This window comes from Onychostoma macrolepis, chromosome 23 (genome assembly GCF_012432095.1).
Source record: "Onychostoma macrolepis isolate SWU-2019 chromosome 23, ASM1243209v1, whole genome shotgun sequence".
In the NCBI taxonomy this organism is placed as follows: domain Eukaryota; kingdom Metazoa; phylum Chordata; class Actinopteri; order Cypriniformes; family Cyprinidae; genus Onychostoma; species Onychostoma macrolepis.
In genome coordinates, this window is record NC_081177.1 from 6834233 (window position 1) to 6856484 (window position 22252).

A 22252-nucleotide genomic window follows, 5' to 3' on the forward strand; every position below is an offset into this window, starting at 1 on the left:
TGTGTGGTTTTGAGTGCTGTCTTGTTGTGTGTTTGCTGTGTGTTCCTCCAGTCCTGCTCTACCAACCTGAGACTCCCTGCCTGTTGGTTGCCCAAGGCAGTCTGCCAACTAGGCTTGGTGCAGAGAGCCTTTCATTGATACTAGCCTGCTTTATGCCCCTTCACTCTGATTGCATGCCCTACTGGTCTCTGCTCTGGCCTTCTCCCATTCTGCTGCTTGGTTTGGCCACTGACTGGGACTGTTCTCCAGACCGTCTACCTCTGGAGGCATAGTTCTCTCCTGCTGGTTGGAGTTGTCCCAAGACTGTTCACCCTGTGCACTCCCTGAACTTGTGCTTTCAATAAATATTTGTTTCACTCACTCTGCATTTGGGTCCCTTCCTGCTGACCTTGACACCAGTGGTGTAGTGGTGCCTAGAGAAGCGGGTATACTCTTAATTCATGCCCCAATTTTTAATTTTTTTTAAACGGCCCTGCAAAGGATGAACGACCTGTGTCATAAACAGTGACATGTAAAACTAGTCTTGCAATTTTAGTTCACTCCAAAATGGGCCAGTAATATTTGCACACTGTCACTTAACTTCTGCTGCTTGAGTAAGGATCATTATAAAAATAATATTATCCACAGAGGAGGTGCAGATTTTGCAATAAATAATTAACTGCAGCAACTGACATTTTGTCAGAACCTCTAGTAAATTGCATGTTATTTTGTTTAGTTGTCTGTTCAGAATTGTGGGAGAATTGTGATCTCTATTTGAAACAAACAATTTTTTTTTGATTTTGACAGAAGTGAGGGGGACAGAAATGTCTAATATAATAACTTTTTTTGTATAATTGACAGGTTTTATAACGATCATTATTATTATTATTATTATTATTAATTATTAGGCTACCTCTTGCTTTTAATTGGCTGAGAAATCAAATACACAGCTGGACAATAAGCAATAATTTATAATATTTTTCCTGTATTTTCCTAATGACAATTTTATGATTTGTTTAGCCTATATACTACATTTCCCCCCATTTTTATCACAGAATAAGGCAGAATATATTTTATAGCCTAGTATCTATTGGCAAGTGTAATAAATGCTATCAATTAGCCTACTTAGCACTGCATTATTCAGAATCAGATGCTTTTTATTACCTGGAGATTGAAAACACACATAAACCATACTGTCGCAATCATGCGTTTACTGTCTTCATGTTTCTATTTATTCAGCTTAGCCACAGTAGACATAGATTTGGCTACAGCGATAGCTGGATTCTTGCGTCGTGACTCGTGAGTTACTTCTATGAGGCTGTTTTGGACTTTCTGCGCGAGAGCGCCATCCTATAAATGAAACATACACTGCATGAGAGTGTTTACGTCTTTACTGGATGTTTTAGAGAATATTTGCATTTATTCACATGCGATTGGATTAGTTACTCATATGCTGGACTGTCATGATTTGGCTAGTGCAGGACACTACTGAATGATGCGCATCAGAGGATTTAGAAGTAGGTATACGGAATGCCGACTGATAAAGAAGTGGGTATCGCCGTATACCTGCGTATACCCTCCACTACACCACTGCTTGACACTACACTCTTAAAAATAAAGGTGCTTCAAAAGGTTCTTCAAGCTATGCCATAGAAGCTTGCTTTTTTTTTTGGTTCCACAAAGAACCATTCAGTCAAAGGTTCTTTAAAGAACCATCTCTTCCTTACCTTTTTATAATCTGAAGAACCTTCTTTCACCACCAAGAACCTTTTGCGAAACAGAAAGGTTCTTCAGATGTTAAAGGTTCTTTATGGAACCAAGGTTCTTCTATGGCATCGTGAATCACCTTTATTTTTAAGAGTGTACCCAGTACTGCTAATATTCAAAATGGTGTGTGCCTACTGCATGTTGCAGTAACAATCTATATACAGTAAATTAATATAGAAACACACCCATGTCTGCCTCATTTACAGCAGGTGTATATACTGCAGGCAGTGGGTTGTGTGCAAGTATGCACCTAAGTGTCAGCATCCAATTGTGAGTCACTCACATGGATGTATCGAAGTGGAAGTACTCTACATATGTAAAAACTCTACATTGAAAATCTGATATTCAAAATCTCATTAAAACCTGAAATAAAAAAAAATAAATATGTTGTAAAATGAGTAATTTCACAATGATAAAAGTAAGGGTTGCTGTCTGATGGGGAAATATCAGTCTCCTTTGAGTAAGACCATAGTCAAATCATACACTGGGAAAAAATGGTGTAGAAACAAGAAATTTGGAGTATTTTTATATTCATGTATCCATCACAAGATGGTGTGTATGTTGGGGAAAACTGTGGTAAGTTTTCTACTACTTGTTCACTGGTTTTGCACACAGCCCTTATTGAAGTGGGCTTACATTACAGATCTGCAAGACATCTGTTGACAGAAATGAATCTATTGAAAACATCACTTCATTACACAGGAACTAGTAACTCCTTTCATTGCACACTGTAAGAATCTATAGTCTGCCCCAACCCAGATTCCACTCCACAATATATGTTTGATCATGCTCATTTCCCAAAATGGCTTAATTATTATAGAGAAGAAGAAAGTCAACAGTTATGTTGTTTCTAGTCCATTTGGGATAATCACATCCTGAGCAAATGGTGACCAATTGTAGAATGGAAGCGGGTGTGGGACACTATGAACCATCTCAGACAAAGAGGTGTCAGAACTTAAATAACATACAGACTAAAGCTGTTACAACAGGAGCAATTTCATTTACATTAAGGGTAGTAAACTGTAACTGTATAAAAGGTTTGAATTTAGGATGTTCTGGGTTCATTCTGACTCCGTTGAACCCAACAGGTACTACATGTGCTTTGCCACTAATATGCTGCAATAAACATCTTCATCGAGATCTTCAACGTCCTCTTCACTTTTTCTTACAACACCTTTTACTTACAGATGTCTTAACAGTTTTAGTTATAACTTATACAAACACTTAAGTACTAGTACTGTCACCCAGATATATTTTTTAGTTTCAAAATGTGTCCTTCTGAAGTCATTCCTCTCAACAGTATCTGCTGACAACAGAACCTGTTATACTTGTTCACAACAATATAGCCAATAAACGAAGATTTTACATGAGGTGACTTGAGTAAAATTAGTATACATTTAAAAACAAAGATGCTGACAGAGCAAGATATGAAACTATGCATTAATTTTACAATTACTAATTACACTAAATAGGACTTGTACACACCCAGTGCATTAACACTTATTATGCAAACCTGAAACACATACAGTATAGTGATGATGACTCATAAGCCCAGTTAGCTCAAGAAGAGTTAATCTGCTCTACTGCTCCAATTAATGCCACGTATAACACTGTCTCATGAGTCATATTTAATTTTTATTGTTGCTATGCATTTTGTTAAGTACTGTATTTGAAACTCTGAAGCCGCATGACAGATGTAAAGCAAAAATTAGGTGCACTAGTGAAAACTAGGCTATTACTGTTTGGCAAAATAAATATTTTAAAACATTAGGTAGCAGATGATCATGTTTTGCAATTATAGAGATACTTTTCCAAAAGTTGTATATTACTAAAATGTATATAATTCAAAAATAAAAAGATAACTAGAATTAATTTAGCTTTGGTTCTGTAATTTGTACAGAATTATATTTTTCTATACAAACAATGCAATTTAATTTAATTTACACAAACCCTACCAGAGAGAATGTTAGAAATGTATTAGGTTAGTGAAACGCTCTCTAAAATGATAGAAATATACAGAAATAATTAATTATATAAAATCAGGTCAATTAAATATACTTTTTTTTTTTTTTGAATCTTTTACAATACATGTAAAACTAATGCATTATATGGGAATTAAACCAGTGACCTTGCCATGACTAGTTTGGTATTGGTATTTTGTCATTATTATAAATAAGTTTTTTCTCCTTACTTTGGAATTTCTCAATTACATCTCTATCAGTCCACAACAATTAAACTAAGACATTAATTTGACTTAATTCCCTGAAACATGACATTGAAATTAACATATGTCACTCAACGAAAATCCTTTTCTTCTTGCTCACAGAAGATGCGGATGGGGTGGAGACGAATATGAAGTATATATACATCCAGGGCTGCAGTGGAAAGATGAGCTGGTTAAAGTAGGACTTACTGTTCACTTGCTTCAGTAAATCAACTTCTCACTTCATTTAATTGTTAACAACAAGGACAAGGACTAAAAACATGTAAGTAATCAACTTTGATGTTACTTCATGCCTATTATCTGCTTTTACTTTGCACATATTCATTGGTTTTATGGATATTAAATAAGTCACAAGACAGTTAACATTATTTACCTTGCTGTCTAATAAATGTAGCTTGAGAAGGAAGAGAAGTTCAACAAACCTGAATTTAATGGATTTAAAGGCTGGAATATTCAGGGGAAAAGTTAAATTATAAATGATCCACCTGAACTTGAGCATGAGCAGACAATGACAATGATGTATATTTTATTATATTTTTCCTTCAAAATCTTCTTTCCTTTTTGCACAGGATGCCTTTTGTCAACAATCCATACAAAAACCACTGCACCGTCGGCCGTTTCCCACGTATTAAACTGCAGTCAGAGAACAGCTGGAAAGGAGCATGCTATGCACCGGTTTACAATAACCCATGCACAAACCCTTGTGCTAACCCTTGTCCTAACCCTTGCACAAACCTATCTGGTAACCCCTGGGCAAATGTTTACGTGAACCCATATGTAAACCCATGCATTAACCCTTGCACTACTCCATATGCTACTACACATGCTACTCCATGTGTTACTCCTTGCACCACTCCATGCACTACTCCATACACTAATCCTTATGGCTTTGTGACTCCATGCCGTGATTATGAGACTAAAGAAGTTGTCATCAAGGAATACGTGGATGATTGCACAAGCAAGCGAGTTTGTGAAGGCAATGGTAAGAGTCATCTTTGTCCTGCAACGCAATATGTGAATTGTACTTACTCATAGTAACTCAAAGAATGGTCTGTTTGATAACTAATTACTTGTTTCTGCTTTTTTCATTTTCTCAGACGCCGTCCTCCGGGTGTGTAAAGTTGACCTTCTCAAATGCAAGACCGAACAGAATCGTCAGGAGCATCACACACATTGTTTCCTTGATGATCGTCTCATCGTCCGCAGAGGACAGTGTTTCAATATGTGGGTTGATCTGTGCCGTCCTTTCAGTCCCAGTTGTGACAAGCTTCACCTGGAGCTCAAACTAGGTTAGTTTCTATATGACCCATGACAACAGAGGACATACAGGTACAGTGAGGAGCTGAACTAGCATTTCAGCTTCACTGGAAACTCTTGTTCTTCTGTGTGTTTTACAGGTCACATCCCATCCATCCGGGACGGCACTTATGTGACCGTTCCAATAGTGGAAGAATTCAAGAAAGACTGCTGGGGGGCAAAGATTGTGGAACAAGGACAAAACCGAATCAAACTGTCTGTGCACTCTGTTCCGACTGCTTGTGTTGGACGATACCAGCTCAGTGTCGTGACACACTGTCCAGGAGGCAGATTCACTTTACCTTGTGTTCCTGAAAATGACATTTACATGCTGTTCAACCCCTGGTGTAAAGGTATGCATTTCATTACCCTTTAAAATAATCACGAACCTGAATATTTGCTTAAAGTGCAATGATCTCTTTATCAGATGACTGTGTGTACCTGAGTGATGAGGCGGAGAGAGCTGAGTATGTGCTGAATGACATGGGCAGAATCTACTATGGAACTAAGCAGCAGATTGGCTGCAAAACATGGAACTTTGGTCAAGTAAGAGCCAGACTTTCACTAACTTATTACAAAAGTGCTTACACCTGAGTTAACAATTATGTCAGAGAGATGGGCCACAGGAAAACAGCAGAAATGACATAATTGTTATTTTTCTGCATAAGTAAAACGTGTGTGCATTAAAAGCATTGGAACCTATTGGGGTTACTGCTGGAAATGTCTTTTCATGTTCAATTTCTCTTGAAGCATCCGAGATATAATTCTACACAACAAGCTCTACTCTATAACAACATTTTCATCCACAAGAGAAAGCATGACAAATTTTTCAATTTGCAATTTCCTCTCTCCTCTGTCTGATTTTTAGTTTGAGAAGGGAATCTTGCCTGCATGTATGTATGTGTTGGAGAAGAGCTGTACACCTTGCTCAGGATGGGGAAACCCCATTAACATTTCCAGAGTGGTGTCTGACATGGTGAGTCACTTTTTTCATCTTATCAACACCCTGATTTCATGATGGTATGCCTTTAAAATAATCAGATTTGTTCTTCATGAAGCTTGCTGACTTCAAAATAAAATAGTTTTAATCATCTCTCTGTATCAGGTTATTGCCAACAAAGACTGTGGTGTGCTGGTTGGTAACTGGTCAAACTGCTATGGAGATGGAACTGCTCCGACATCCTGGTGCAGCAGCAGTGCCATCCTGAAACAGTACCACAAATCTGATGGAATACCTGTCAAATATGGACAAAGCTCGGCCTTTGCTGGAGTCACTAACACATGTAAGAGTTCCTGCAGACTGGACGTGGAAAAAAAGTTTTGATAAAGTGATTGTGTGAAAGTAATTGATGTAATGCACTTATATATATAATATAATTCTTCTCTTTCTCGTAGTGTTGAGGTGTTTGGGTATTCCTGCTCGTCCAGTTTCAAACTTCTGTTCTGCTCATGACACTGATGTTTGTTTGACAACTGACGTCTATTTGGATGAGAAATTCCAGCTGATGGACCACATGAACCGTGATTCAATCTGGTAAGTGTCATTACTGTTTGTGATGTCCTAAATAGTTCCTCTGAATGTGCATGAAGTGTTTCTATTTCTTTCTTCTTCTCTTCCATGTAGGAACTACCACGTGTGGAATGAGGCCTGGATGACTCGGCCAGACCTGCCATCTGGTTTTGGAGGTTGGCAGGTTGTTGATTCCACTCCTCAACTGACCAGCCAGGGCTTCTTCCGCTGCGGCCCCACCTCTGTTGCTGCGATACGCAGCGGGCAGGTCTTCATGAAGCATGATGTGCCCTTTATTTTCGCTGAAGTATGTTAATTCCTTTAATTTAACTTTCTGTCACAAAGTTATCATATAAAGGCTTATGATTCTTGTTTGTCTCTTTGTGTCCTAGGTGAATAATGATAAAGTTTACTGGCAGAGGAGATGTGATGGTACATTTGGTGTTGTCCACGTTGAGAAGGATGTAGTAGGTCACTGCATCAGCACCAAGGCTATCGGCTCAGATCAACGTGTGGATATCACAAACCTCTACAAACACCCACTTGGTAAAACCCACATGCATTTCCATCTATTCCAGCACTCAACACTTTGAACCATGGTGCTTATACTATTGATGAAGTTTGGGGTCTTTTTTATGATTCCTTCCCATTGTCAATTTTACTCTTTCTTTTATTGATCAGGTTCTTCTGAGAAGTGCACTGCTTTGGAAACAGCTGTTCGTCATGGCTCCAAGAGATGTGCATACCCACTGCCCTGTGCTGAGGATGTTGTCTGTGAAGTCAACCTGAAAGGGGATGGACCATGTGTGGGCAAAGATGCTGTGCTTTGCATCAATCTAAAAAACAAATGCAGCTCACCTCGTAGCATCACTCTCTACAGCCAGGCTGCAGCCATGTACTACACCGGAGTCAGGAAAACCTTCCTGAAGAGAAACCAGACGTGCATTGAGCTCAAGGCCTCTGAATGTGAGAAATGCTAAAATTTTGTAAGAGCTGCAATAGAGGAGACCACCCAATTGGTATAATGTAGCTTATGGGTAAAGAGACTTCAGTATTAGGGCCCAGCATTTCGGCCCGGGCCCGACGGGTCCCGACTTTTTTACGTCCCTAGGGCCGGGCTTCGGGCCAATTTTCACGTCATAGTTCAGACGAGGGCCGGGCCTCGGGCATGATTTAGTTTTCTCCTTATTTTTATATTTTAGACATCCATCAATTAGTGATGAAAAAAAATTTCCGCGCTGGTGGAAACAACACGAGACTGTGCTGCCGCGACTGAGAGTGGCTCGGCGGTGTTTAGTGTCCCGCTGCAGCAGAGCGCGCCGTCAGCAGCAAAGCTTGCTGTAAAGCCCCAGCAAAAGTAATTACCATGAATGTGTCCGGGGGAAATAGTAAGGAGATATTTGAATTACTTACTAATAAACTGTTTTCTGTGTCGGTGTTGCATCAATGTGGATTCATCTCCTCATTAGACGCACCTTTAGAGAGAAGTGCATCTTCACGGATTTTTTGTTTTCGATTTGATTTATTTTGTTAAACAGTAATTTAAAGGTTTCTATAGATATATTTATCATGTCTGTGAGGCATGTATTCGCTGACTTTCGGTTCATTTTTGTGAAGCCCTCCTGTTCAAGACGAGACGGCAGAAAGCGTATCGTTTTCTTCAAAGCACGACATTTTGTTGATATTGTGAGTGCAAACAAATATAAGTAGACCCTTTAGAGTTCCGAATGATTTATTACTCTTACTTTTTTGAGCAAAAATTACGGCCTATTTTAAGTTGTTTCCATTGAAAAAAAAAAAAAAAAATGCAATTGATTGTGCTGGTGCCTCCATGTCCTTGTGCCTTTAGCTTCCACTCTCCGCACAAACTATTGGATGCAGCACACATTTTTCTAGGTTTAACCTTTAAACATTGTTATATGCTTGAACTGTTTTAGTATATCTATAGATTTTATTTTAGGCAAGTCGTGATGATTTGAGAAGGCTAAATTGATCAAACATGCTACGATCAGCCTGCCAGTCTGCCGCTGGCCGTTTGGTCGTTACAAGAAATAACTTATTTAACGAACAAAAAATGCTCCAAACGTTTTTCAAAATTAACTTAAAAAAAAAAAAAAAAAAAAAGGAAAAAAACTATTATATACAAAACTGAACTATTTTAATAGCTGAAACATGAGCAGTTTTGGGAGAAGGGCTCGGGTCGGACTCGGCCGGTAATTCTGATAAGCTGTCAGACATGGGCCAAGCTAGGGCCTGAGCATCTCGTGCCAGGGCCGGGCTAGGGCCTAAATTTGAGGCCCGTGCAGTGCTCTATTCAGTATGCATTCAATATTTGTCACGTTTCCCCAATATAGGCAGACCTCTGGATTGGACCCTGAGTTATGACGAGTATAAGGAACACCTGGTGGATCACGCTTCACTGATGCTCAACCTCTTTGGACATGTGGCTCAGACTAAGCAGGTTCTGGCCACCCAGTACAGCTTCAGACTGCGCACACCAAACCTCGTTATCGCTGTAAGTTCAAAATTACAATTCAGCTGCTTAATCTTTTGATTGGTTGAAATGATTTAGTGCTAAATTGTCTTGTATGTGGTTCTTCTCAGCCTGTTTGTGATGCGGTCTTGGGTCAAGAAGTGCCAGTCAAAATCACTTTCCAGAATCCACTGCCTTGTGTCCTGAAGAACACTGTATTCCGCTTTGTGGGACTTGGGCTGCAGCATGCCAGAGTTGTCAACTATGGGTAAAATTAATTTAATTGATCAATAAATGAATTATTTTTGCATTATTTTATTTAATTTTAAATTATATAAGTTATGACTGTTGAACATAATTCTAAACTCAGTATCTGTTGCTAAACCATTTGTGATTATTTTATCTAAAAAAACACAACTAATTTATAACATATATAGTAGCATAAAATAATCTCTTTATTTCACAGTGACATTGCAGGGCATGCCACAGTGTGCCTGACGGAGAAGTTTATTCCCAAGTGTCACGGCGCACAGAAGCTTCTGGCATCATTCAATTGTCCTCAGCTCACTCAGGTGCATGGATTCGCCAACATTGTTGTCAAACAGCACTGTTAAAAAAAAAAAAAAAAAAAAAAAAATATATATATATATATTGCAATGCGCGTTTCACATGATTGATCTGCAAACTGAATTAACAGTTTTGTTTCATGTCACCTACAATATATTAATGTTAAAGTTGAAATGTCTGGTCATTAAAGAAATCATCTGATTAAAAATCTTTGAAAATGCCTTGAAAAAGATTTGTTGTTTTACATTGACTATTTTCTAATTTAGTATTTTTGTTGTGTGCTGCCTAAGCATTTAGAAAAAACAAAAACATGAATAAATTTAATCTCTTTGATATGTGGTTATGAGTCTATAACTAGTACAGGCTATCTAGACCAACGAAAAGATATTCATAATATTCAGTGCTGGGTAGATTACTTATACAATGTAGTCCATTACTGATTACAAATTACATGATAAAAATATAGTTAGTAATGTAATTTATTACATTACACATTTTAGGAAAAAAAAAATCATACTACTTTAGACTTAACTTCATTCATTTATTAACAACGTGAAGTGCATATAACATTACCTCAAACTTTCCCAAACTGGGGTTTGTGAAGAAACTGCCAGGGGTATCATAGGTTCAATGAAAAGCTAAAAATTAAAACATAAAAATGTAAAATCAAAACAAATCATTTTTAAAATAACAGTTCAAATAAAACACATTTAAAAAGATGAAATTTGTTTACCTGGATTTCATGTGACCATTAACCAACGTCAGAGAACCATGAACATGCCACTGTGAAGTACAGAGAGTACTTCAAGTAAATACATTAGGTGAAAGCTGTTGGGCAATTAATGTGTTCATCAGTGTTGAAATGTTGAGAAAACACTTCTTAAAATTATTTTTTTGTAAATCCTGTCCATACGTGTGTCACGGTGTGGTGAGAGAAGCACTAATACGACAAAGAACAGGCACACGGGCAACACAGACATAAGACCAGACAAAAAACATTGAACTGAATACAACTTATATAGGGAGGTTAATTGACGAGACACACCTGAACATAGAGACACAATCAAACAAAGACAGAAACTAGGTCACACAGAGCACATGGGGAATGAAAAACACAACAAAACAGTTCTGGGGTGTGACACATGGCCTCTCAATTTTTTTGTTTAATTATAGCCACCTGACTAGTGACTGGTCTTTGTATGAAACGAAAATGAAAGATTTTCTGAATGTATAAAAGCGGTAGGCTATTTTAGAAGGAACAATTTAAAGGATGAGAAAGAGGAATTAGGGAAAGTCAATTATGAATAATTTCTTGCTATTGCGTAGATATGTTATCATGTAATCAATAAAAAAGTAGTCTTATTATGAGTATTTTAAAATGTAATATAATCTAATTACCAGGGTCGTGCACAGACATTGAGGGGCAGTGGCCCAAACCAAAAATAAAAGGGGCACAAAGGGGGGTGGGTGCTTGTTAATACAAATTTTCCAATTGTTACAAATATACAATTAAAAGAGAAGACTGCACACTCTGTTTAGTTTAGTTTAGTTAATTTATTTATAAAGAACATTTAAATCAACAGGAGTTGCAACCAAAGTGCTGTACAACAAATATAAAACAAAGTAAAAACATACCCAATCAAGACAAACAAAGGGACAAATACAATTGTACACCCTCAAACAGAATTAAAACATACAGAATAAAAATGGGTTTTCAAAGCAGATTTAAACAAAGAAAGAGAAGGAGAAGATCGTATGTAGAGGGGAAGACTGTTCCAAAGCCTAGGTGCTGCCACAGCAAAAGCCCGGTCGCCTTTCGTTTTAAAATGTGAACGAGGAACTGAAAGAAGTAATTGACTAGATGACCGAAGAGATCTAGAGGTGGAATGCGGAGTGAGGAGATTACAGATATACTGAGGAGCATAACCATGTAAAGCTTTAAAAACAAAAAGCAAAATCTTAAAATCAAAACTGAACCAGGAGCCAGTGTAGAGAGGCTAGGACCGGGGTAATGTGCTCACGTTTTCTGGTGCCAGTCAATAATCTGGCTGCCGCATTTTGCACCAATTGCAATCGGTTCAGAGATGATTTAGGGAGACCCAGATAAACTGAGTTACAGTAATCCAACCTTGAAGTTATAAACGCATGAATTACAGTTTGAAGGTCCTTCATAGAAAGCATCTTCTTGATTCTAGCAATTGATCTTAATTGAAAGAAACTGCTTTTCACAACAGTACTAATCTGCTTATCAAAAGACAGCACAGGATCAAAGACAACACCAAGGTTTCTAACATGATCACGTACATTTGATGACAGAGGGCCAAGCTGCTTGACGATGCCAGTGGACACAGCTGTTGGACCAAAAAACATTATTTCAGTTTTATCATTATTTAACTGTAAAAATTTTACATCCAGTATTTAATGTCCTGAAGACATGCAAACAGAGTAGACATAGAACAGTTATTGTTTTTAATAGGAAAATAAAGTTGAGTATCATCGGCATAGAGATGATATTATAATTTATGTTTCTGAAAAATATAACCAAGTGGAAGGATATATAAGGAGAAAAGGAGAGGACCCAGAATAGAGCCCTGTGGAACACCATAGGACATTTTAGCCCGAGATGAGAAATAGTTTCCCAGATTTCCCACTCTGTAATAATTTCAGATTTTATTGTAGATGTGTTGATAAGAGTGGGCTCTCAATTCAATTCATATTGCTTTATTGGCATGACATACTTGGATACATATTGCCAAAGCATTGTACATAGCAGAATAAAAACAAATATACATCCATAAATAAACAAAACAAAATACATCCATATATATTTATATAAACATTAATGGTACTACTAATGCAGATGTGTTCACTCTTTACTTCCTAGTTAATGGCATTTATAGATATATTGTGCTAATAAAGAGGAAGTAGGTCCTTCACCAAGTAATATTCCTAGTTTGTCATTTTCATGGAGTGACTGGAACTCAGGAATAATCTGCTGTATTTGACTGTACAGTGCATCTCTTAAGGAAGTGTATTTGTCGCAGTGGAAGAGGAAGTGTTCCTCCGTCTCAACTGATCCTGATCTAAATTCGTTACAGATTTGCTCTTCTTTAGGTAACCATGTCTTTTTATGTCGTCCTCTTTCTATGGCCAGCTGGTGGTCACTCAGTCTGTACTTCTTCAGTAAATGTCTGTGAGTTATATTCCTGACTGAGACCAGATAGTCAGCCAGTCTGTACTTTCTGTTGAGTTTCAGATAACATTGGAGACGACTTTGGTCTTTGGTTTGTTCTTTCCAATGCTGTATGTATGTTTCCTTCTCTTCATTCATAATTTCTTTGATTCTTCCTAGTTTTACAGGGTTGGTGATATTGAGTGCTTTGTTAGCCAGATCTGACACCATTACACAAAGATGACTTTTTTGAGCACTAATTTTTTTGTGTTTTTAGTGCTTTTCACGAGTTCGCCTGCCCATTCAGCCCTGCCAGATAATGGTAAACAAACTTGGCTTGCTGTCTGCGAAAGAGGCTCGAACCCGAGGCTCGGCTCGAGCTCCGAGTAAGAACATCCCCCCCGCCCCCATGATGAGGTGTGGATGAAAGAGAAGGGATTTAAAGGAGGAGAAGGGGTGGTGGAGGGATGCCGGAAGAATAGTCGCTTGGATGGAACAATGACTGCTGCTTATATACGGTCGAAACGATGATTGGCAGGACTGGATGATTAGGCTCCTCCCGAACCTGTGTTGTGAACTTCATTAAAATGAAGAGAATCTTCAGAACTAGAGTTTAAGTGGATCCAGGACTTTAAAGCTCTTTTTTTAATGATTAGATTCAGGGGGAGATGGCCTAACTCCGCTCTGCAGGCGTTATTAGGTGTGTTTCTGTGTACATGAAGGATGCTTCTGCAGAATTCTACATGCAGAGCTTCTAAAGGGTGTTTGTGCCAATCTTTATGGCTGTAGTTACTCGTTGGGCCCCAGATCTCGCTTCCATACAGGGCAATAGGCAGTATGACACTATCGAAAATCTTTGTCCAGATTCTGATGGGGATGTCTATTTTGAATAATTTTGTTCGAATAGCGTACAGTGCCCTGCGGGCTTTTACAAGTAATGTTTTTATTGCCAAATTGAAATTTCCAGTGGAAGTTAAAAACAGACCAAGATAATTATATTGTAAAGCATGTTGAAGTGTGGTGTTGTTTAAAGTAAATAGATGTTTATGTTCTAGATTTCTGTTTTTTTTCTGAAATATCATAATCTTAGTTTTTTGTATATTGACTTCTAAGTTCCAATCGTGGCAGTATTTAGTTAAAATGTCAAGGTTGTTCTGGAGACCTTCTGATGTTTTAGATAGAATTAGCAAGTCATCAGCATACAGTAAATATTTGACTTCTCTGTTGAATAATTGTAGTCCTGGACTGTCTGATTGGTCCAGTAGATCTGCCAATTCATTCTGCCAAGTCGGGCTGAGGCAGCAGCCCTGTCTCACTCCTCGCTGTTGAGAAAAATAGTCTGTCCTTTGCTGTCCAATTTTTACTGCACATTTATTTTGGTTATACATGTTTTTAATTAAGTCATATATTTTACCCCCTATGCCACTTTGAATGATTTTATAAAACAATCCATTATGCCAAATGGAGTGAAAAGCCTTAAAATCTATGAAGCATGCAAATATTTTTCCCTCTTTCTTTTGGTGTACATGTTCATTTATTAATGTGTGTAGTGTGTGAATATGGTCAGTTGTTCGATGTTTAGGGAGGAAGCCAATTTGAGATTTTCTGATGACATTGTGCTGCTTTAAGAAAGATGAAATCCGAGAGTTGATTATAGAGCAAAATACTTTTGCCAGATTACTGGTTACACATATCCCTCTGTAGTTATTAGGATCTGTTTTGTCTCCACTTTTAAAGATAGGAGTTTTCCAGACCTCAGGAGAAACGCCGGAACTCAAAGTCGAATTAAAAAGTTTGAGTAGTGCACTCTGAAGTTCAGGAGAGCTGTTTTTAAGCATCTCATTTTTTATGTTGTCAGGGCCACAGGATTTCTTACATTTGAGGGATTTCAGTTTTCCACTAAGTTCTTGTTGGGTTATTGGATAGTCTAGTGGATTTTGGTTGTTTTTGATACATGATTCAAGAGCATTCAATTTTTCAAGGACTTTTAACTGGTTGGGATTATTCAGATGGTCAATTTGATGTGTATAGAGCTTCTCAAAATAACCTTTTTTTGACTATTTCATAATACATGTTTCAGCCTATATGGTGTTTTGAGCTTATGTAGATGAATTGGCTTTTTATGAATTTATCTTGATTTGATGTTTTCACCTTTAATGCAAAGATTGATCTGGCTGTGATCAGACAGGGGTGACTGAGCTTTGACAGTAAGTGCACTGAAATGGGAGGGGCTTATATTTGATATGGCATAATCTACAACACTGTTGCCGAGATTTGAGCTATAGGTAAACTGTCCACAGGAATCTCCTTTGATTCTACCATTGAGGATATAAAGACCTAAAGTTTGACAAAGGTGGGCTACCTCTTTCCCATGCCTATTGACTCCAGTATCCTGGTTATTTCTTCTAGGTAGAGTACTGAAGAGATCTTGGGGTAAATGTGTGAACAGATGTTTATCTCCCGAGTTATCAATATAGTCTAATTCTAAACCAGTTCGAGCATTTAGATCTACACATAGTAAAATTTTCCCCAGAGTTTGATATTGATTAATTTCTCCCTGTAAAGTGTAAAATACTTCCTTGTCGTAGTATGGGGAATCTGATGGAGGAATATAAATTCCACAGATAAAAAGGTATTTTTCTAGAATTCTAAAGCTTTATCCAATTTTAACCAAATGTGATTTTTGCCTTGCTGTACTGGTGATGTAAAAGGGGCAAGGTCATTTTTTATCCATATGACTCAACCTCCAGAATCTCTACCACGGTGTATTGGGTTGAGTTTCCAGGAGGGCACTATTCAGAGTAACTTGCAGGACACTGAGTGGACACATCTGATTTACACCATGTTTCTGTTTAGAATGTTAGGATGTCAACAGTTGTGATGCTATTTAAAAAAATCTGTGTTTGTGCTTTTTAATCCAAATGTTTTAGGGCACAAACCCCGAATATTCCAAAAGCTAATATTTAACATTTTTATATGAACGGCGATTAAGTAGTACTGCTGTTTATCTGGAGGCAAAACCCAGGAAAAAACAACAACAAAAAAAAAAAAAAACTTTTTTATAAATAAAATAAATATTAAAATAAAACAAAACAAAACCAAATAACAAAGTAATAGTAATAACAGAGCAAGTAAAAAGGTAGTCAAACTGATTAAAATAAATCATTGTGAATAATGACTTAAAATAGTAGTAATATTATAGTAAAAATAACAATAACAACAATCGATAATAAAAATAATCACAATGATAATAATCATTGTGTTGTGATCAGTCATTGTAGATTACAGTTGAGCATTTTGTTGCAGAGAAGGTTTAGCTCTCCCTCACTCTCTGAACCTGCTTCTGCCTCATCTTCATTGGAAGTAGGGGAGAGTGGGGTAAGTTGACCCACCCCCTGTATCTTGGCAACTGTACATTTTTACTGTCTGTGACCATGTATTTTGGAACCACCCATCATTTCTGCCAGACTGTAAAAAGGAGAAACACATGAGGGGAATGGAAGACAACCATTTAATTTAAAAACTGTTTTCGGCTTGTCAAAGTAAAATTTTAGCATAACAGATGTAATGCCCCACATAGCAAACAGACTTGGCCCAAATGTGGCCTCAAGCTGGCACTGCTGGCCTCCTGTCAGCAATGTACCCATTCAGCCAGAGCTGGGCCATGTGTGGCAATGATGGCACGGCGTGGATCATGGCAAACAATATGAAGGCCGATTGTTGGTGGGAGGAGTGTGGCCCAGATCAGTCCGGTGATCATGTGGCCCAGATCGGGCAGTGACCTGACAGATAAATAAAATATGATAAAATGATCACAGAAATTTTAATTAAGTGTAGTATTGTTTAAATTTAATCTTTGAAATAGCAAGTCAAAACAGCAACATTGTGTTGGCCCAGATCCGGCCCACATCTGGCCCGTGTGAAATCCATGCGGGCCAGATGTGGGCTGGATCTGGGTCAACACTGCTTGCTGTCAACATGATCATTTCAAAATAAAGCAAATCAGTAATCAGTCAACTGCATTAAACTGCACTTAATTATAATTTGATTATTTATTATTATTCTCAGTACAAATAATCTTAGAATCTTTACATGAAGAGAGAGAGAGAGAGAGAGAGATCATTTAATCATTATCATGTTCATTTGGTTTAGCATGGGGCACATAATTTTATTAATATGCTGTCATGCACAAGTATTAAATAAAATTATCATAAAATTATTATTTTTTAAATTCAAATCCTCGGTATCCATGTGATGATTTGTGTGCATTAATTCATCGGCAATATGTATCTCTTTTCTCTGTAGCTATAGAAGCAATAAAAAAAAATTGCTGTTAAGCAGTTTTACAACAAGTTTTACGGCAGCGATATCAAACGCTCATTGGCTCTTGCCGGTTTCGTCATAGATAAAGTATGCCGTGTTTCCGGTGATGCGTGTTTTGAATGAGAGTCCAAGTGGAAGGGAAAGGGTTAATCCAAAATACAAAGGCAGGAGAACAGCAAACAGAAAAAGGAAACACGAAATGACTAGACTAGACTAGAACCTGACACTGAGACTAGAAACTAAGACAGGGAAATGGCTCCGTAGAGTGTTATCACTAGGAGAGCGATAAACACAGACAATACAGGAACTAAACAGAAAACACAGAATGGTTCGGTAAGGCAGCTAACACTAAGGGAGTGCTATACGCAGAACAATACTCGGCGATCTGTGAAAGGAAGTCCATGGTTTATGTAGTGTGTGTGACTGTGTGATAGTTCTCAGGTGTGAGCTAGTTAATTACAGACCGATCTCAAATCTCCCTTTTCTGTCAAAGATACTAGAAAAGGTAGTATCCTCACAATTATATTCCTTCTTAGAGAAAAATGATATCTGTGAGGAATTCCAGTCAGGATTTAGATCGTATCGTAGTACTGAAACTGCTCTCATTAGAGTTACAAATGACCTGCTTCTATCATCTGATCGTGGTTGTATCTCTTTATTAGTTCTACTGGATCTTAGCGCTGCGTTCGACACTATCGACCACAACATTCTTTTGAATAGACTACAAAACTTTGTTGGCATTAGTGGAAGCGCCTTAGCATGGTTCAAATCGTACTTATCTGACCACCATCAGTTCGTAGCAGTGAATGAAGAGGTATCATATCGATCACAAGTGCAGTATGGAGTACCTCAAGGCTCAGTACTAGGGCCGGTATTTTTCACGCTTTACATGTTACCGTTGGGAGATATTGTCAGGAGACATGGTGTTAGCTTTCACTGTTATGCTGATGATACTCAGCTCTATATTTCTTCGCGGCCCGGTGAAACACACCAAATTGAGAAACTAACGGAATGCATAGTCGATATAAAAAACTGGATGACGAGTAATTTTTTACTGCTAAATTCTGAAAAAACAGAGGTGTTAATTATCGGACCTATAAACCCCACCTGTAATAACCTAGAACATTATCTAACACTTGATGGCTGCTCTGTCAATTCTTCTTCATCAGTCAGGAACCTAGGTGTGCTGTTTGATAGCAATCTTTCATTTGAAAGCCATGTTTCTAGCATCTGTACAACTGCGTTTTTTCATCTCAAAAGCATATCTAAATTGCGACCTATGCTCTCAACGTCAAATGCAGAAATGTTAATTCATGCGTTTATGACCTCAAGGTTAGACTATTGTAATGCTTTATTGGGTGGTTGTTCTGCACGCTTGATCAATAAACTACAGTTGGTCCAAAATGCAGCAGCTAGAGTCCTTACTAGCACCAGGAAATATGACCATATTAGCCCGGTTCTGTCAACACTGCACTGGCTCCCTATCAAACATCAGATAGATTTTAAAATCTTGTTAATTACTTATAAAGCCCTGAATGGTTTAGCTCCTCAGTACTTGAGCGAGCTCTTATCACATTATAGTCCTCCACGTCCACTGCGTTCTCAAAACTCTGGCCGTTTGATAATACCTAGAATATCAAAATCGACTGCGGGCGACAGATCCTTTTCCTATTTAGCACCCAAACTCTGGAACAATCTACCTAACACTGTTCGGGAGGCAGACACACTCTGTCAGCTTAAATCTAGATTAAAGACCCATCTCTTTAGCCTGGCTTACACATAACACACTAATACGCTTCTATTATTCAAATCCGTTAAAGTTGTTAGGCTGCATTAATTAGATCAACCGAACCGAACACTCCCCATAACACACGATGTCCTCGTTACATCGTAAGTAGAATGGCACCTACGCTAATATTTGTCTGTTTCTTTCCTATTCTGTTTCTCAGTCCGTATCCGATCAGATGGTGGATCAGCACCAAGAGATGATGTCTACAGCCCTGATCGTCAGCGGAGACCAGGACACCCAGATGACCCCAGAGACATATCCCCAGCGAAAACCTCGATTGAATACAATAAAACTAAAAAATATAACTAAATAACTAAAAAATATAATAAAATACCTAACTACATAATACTACTATTGTTAGAAATTGCAACAAAATTAAAATAGAAATATAAACTTTTGAACTGCGGGTTTCGTCTGGTCAGAGGAGAACTGGCCCCGACTGAGCCTGGTTTCTCCCAAGGTTTTTCTCCATTCTGTCACAGAGGAGTTTTGGTTCCTTGCCGCTGTCGCCTCTGGCTTGCTCAGTTGGGGACACTTAATTTCTAGCGATTATCGCCGATTTGATTGCACAGATACTATTTAAACTAAACTGAGCTAGACAATGACATCTCTGAATTCAATAATGAATGCCTTTAACTGACAATTGAGTGTTTAATCTTATCATTACACATTACTGACACTCTATCCTCCAATTTCCAATCTGTATTGTTAAAAGCGCTATATAAATAAAGGTGACTTGACTTGACTTGTGAGCCTGTGATTAGTGAAATGGCTGCTGGGAAATGTAGTCCAGGGTAATATGTGAAACAGTCTGTGCAATGTGAGAGTCAATGTGATGGAGGAGTGACCTCTGGTGGCGAGCGCATGGAAGTCCATGGACCTGATTCATGACAATATGTGATCAGTTACTACACTCTTAAAAATAAAGGTGCTTCAAAAGGTTCTTCAAGCTATGCCATAGAAGAACAATTTTTGGTTCCACAAAGAACCATTCAGTCAAAGGTTCTTTAAAGAACGATTTCTTCCTTACCTTTTTATAATCTGAAGAACCTTCTTTCACCACAAAGAACCTTTTGCGAAACAGAAAGGTTCTTCAGATGTTAAAGGTTCTTAATGGAACATTTAGACAAAAAGGTTCTTCTATGGCATTGTGAAGCACATTTATTTTTAAGAGTGTACCCAGCACTGCTAATATTCAAAATGGAGTGTGCCTACTGCATGTTGCAATAATAATCAACTGATCAATTAATATAGAAACACACCCATGTCTGCCTCATTTACAGCAGGTGTATATACTGTAGGCAGTGGGTTGGCCAATAAATGTATGCAAGTATGCACCTAAGTGTCAGCATCCAATTTTGAGTCACTCACATGGATGTATCGAAGTGTTTCAGATATGTAAAGTACTCTGCATATGTAAAAAATCTACATTGAAAATCTGATATTCAAAATCTCATTAAAACTTGAAAAAAAAAGAAAAATAAATATGTTGTAAAATGAGTAATTTCACAATGATAAAAGTAAGGGTTGCTGTCTGATGGGCAAATATTAGTCTCCTTTGAGTAAGACCATAGTCAAATCATACACTGGGAAAAAATAGAAATCTGGAGTATTTTTATATTCATGTATCCATCACAAGATGGTGTGTATGTTGGGGAAAACTGTGGTAAGTTTTCTACTACTTGTTCACTGGTTTTGCACACAGCCCTTATTGTAGTGGGCTTACATTACAGATCTGCAAGACATCTGTTGACAGAAATTAATCTATTGAAAACATCACTTCATTACACAGGAACTAGTAACTCCTTTCATTGCACACTGTAAGAATCTATAGTCTGCCCCAACCCAGATTCCACTCCACAATATATGTTTGATCATGCTCATTTCCCAAAATGGCTTAATTATTATAGAGAAGAAGAAAGTCAACAGTTATGTTGTTTCTAGTCCATTTGGGATAATCACATCCTGAGCAAATGGTGACCAATTGTAGAATGGAAGCGGGTGTGGGACACTATGAACCATCTCAGACAAAGAGGTGTCAGAACTTAAATAACATACAGACTAAAGCTGTTACAACAGGAGCAATTTCATTTACATTAAGGGTAGTAAACTGTAACTGTATAAAAGGTTTGAATTTAGGATGTTCTGGGTTCATTCTGACTCCGTTGAACCCAACAGGTACTACATGTGCTTTGCCACTAATATGCTGCAATAAACATCTTCATCGAGATCTTCAACGTCCTCTTCACCTTTTTTTTTTCACAGTGACATTGCAGGGCATGCCACAGTGTGCCTGACGGAGAAGTTTATTCCCAAGTGTCACGGCCCACAGAAGCTTGTGGCATCATTCAATTGTCCTCAGCTCACTCAGGTGCATGGATTCGCCAACATTGTTGTCAAACAGCACTGTTAAACTAAAAAATAGAGGATTTATTTTTTTTTTTTTTGTAATTTTGGAAATAAAGTGCTGTTGACTAAATTCAGCAGTAAAATATTACAATGTGTGTTTCACATGATTGATTTGCAAACTGAATTAACAGTTTTGTTTCACGTCACCTACAATATACTAATGTTAAAGTTGAAATGTCTGTGTTCATTAAAGAAATCATCTGATAAAACATCTTTGAAAAGGCCTTGAAAAAGATTTGTTGTGTTTTATGTTGACTGTTTTCTAATTTAGTATTGTTGTTGTGTACTGCCTAAGTATTTAGAAAAAACGTGAATAATTTAATCTCTTTGATATGTGGTTATGAGTCTATAACTAGTACAGGATATCTGGACCAACAAAAATATATTCATAATATTCAGTACTGGGTAGATTACTTATAAAATGTAGTCCATCCTGGGCACCACTATCTCTCAGGACTTTAAGTGGGACACTCACATTAGCTGGGTTTCCATTCAAAGTTACGAATTGAACTTATGCGCAAATTTTGGAATATCGCATAAACATTAGCTCGGACGTAGCACAGTGCTCATTCAACAAATGCACAGCTAAATAGATGAGTATTGAGTCTGGATTTAAATGTGGCTAATGTTTTAGCCATCTGATCTCTTCTGGAAGCTGGTTCCAACTGCAAGCGGCATAATAGCTAAAAGCGGACGCCCCTTGTTTTGTGTGGACCCTTTGTATTTCTAACTGACTCGATCCT

At 37.8% G+C, this 22252-nt stretch overlaps 1 protein-coding gene across 1 annotated transcript; it reads left to right on the top strand.

Moving 5' to 3' along the window:
- Window positions 1-4540: 4540 nt before the first annotated feature.
- On the top strand, window positions 4541-9852 carry LOC131532278 (protein-glutamine gamma-glutamyltransferase K-like). Its single transcript, XM_058763798.1, has 12 exons — window positions 4541-4952; window positions 5062-5259; window positions 5368-5619; window positions 5694-5812; window positions 6135-6242; window positions 6372-6549; window positions 6662-6800; window positions 6891-7083; window positions 7169-7322; window positions 7458-7742; window positions 9131-9291; window positions 9381-9852. Exons 1-12 carry the CDS (start codon window positions 4541-4543, stop codon window positions 9519-9521), a joined length of 2340 nt encoding a protein of 779 aa, XP_058619781.1. The 3' UTR covers window positions 9522-9852.
- The last annotated feature ends 12400 nt before the right edge of the window (window positions 9853-22252 follow it).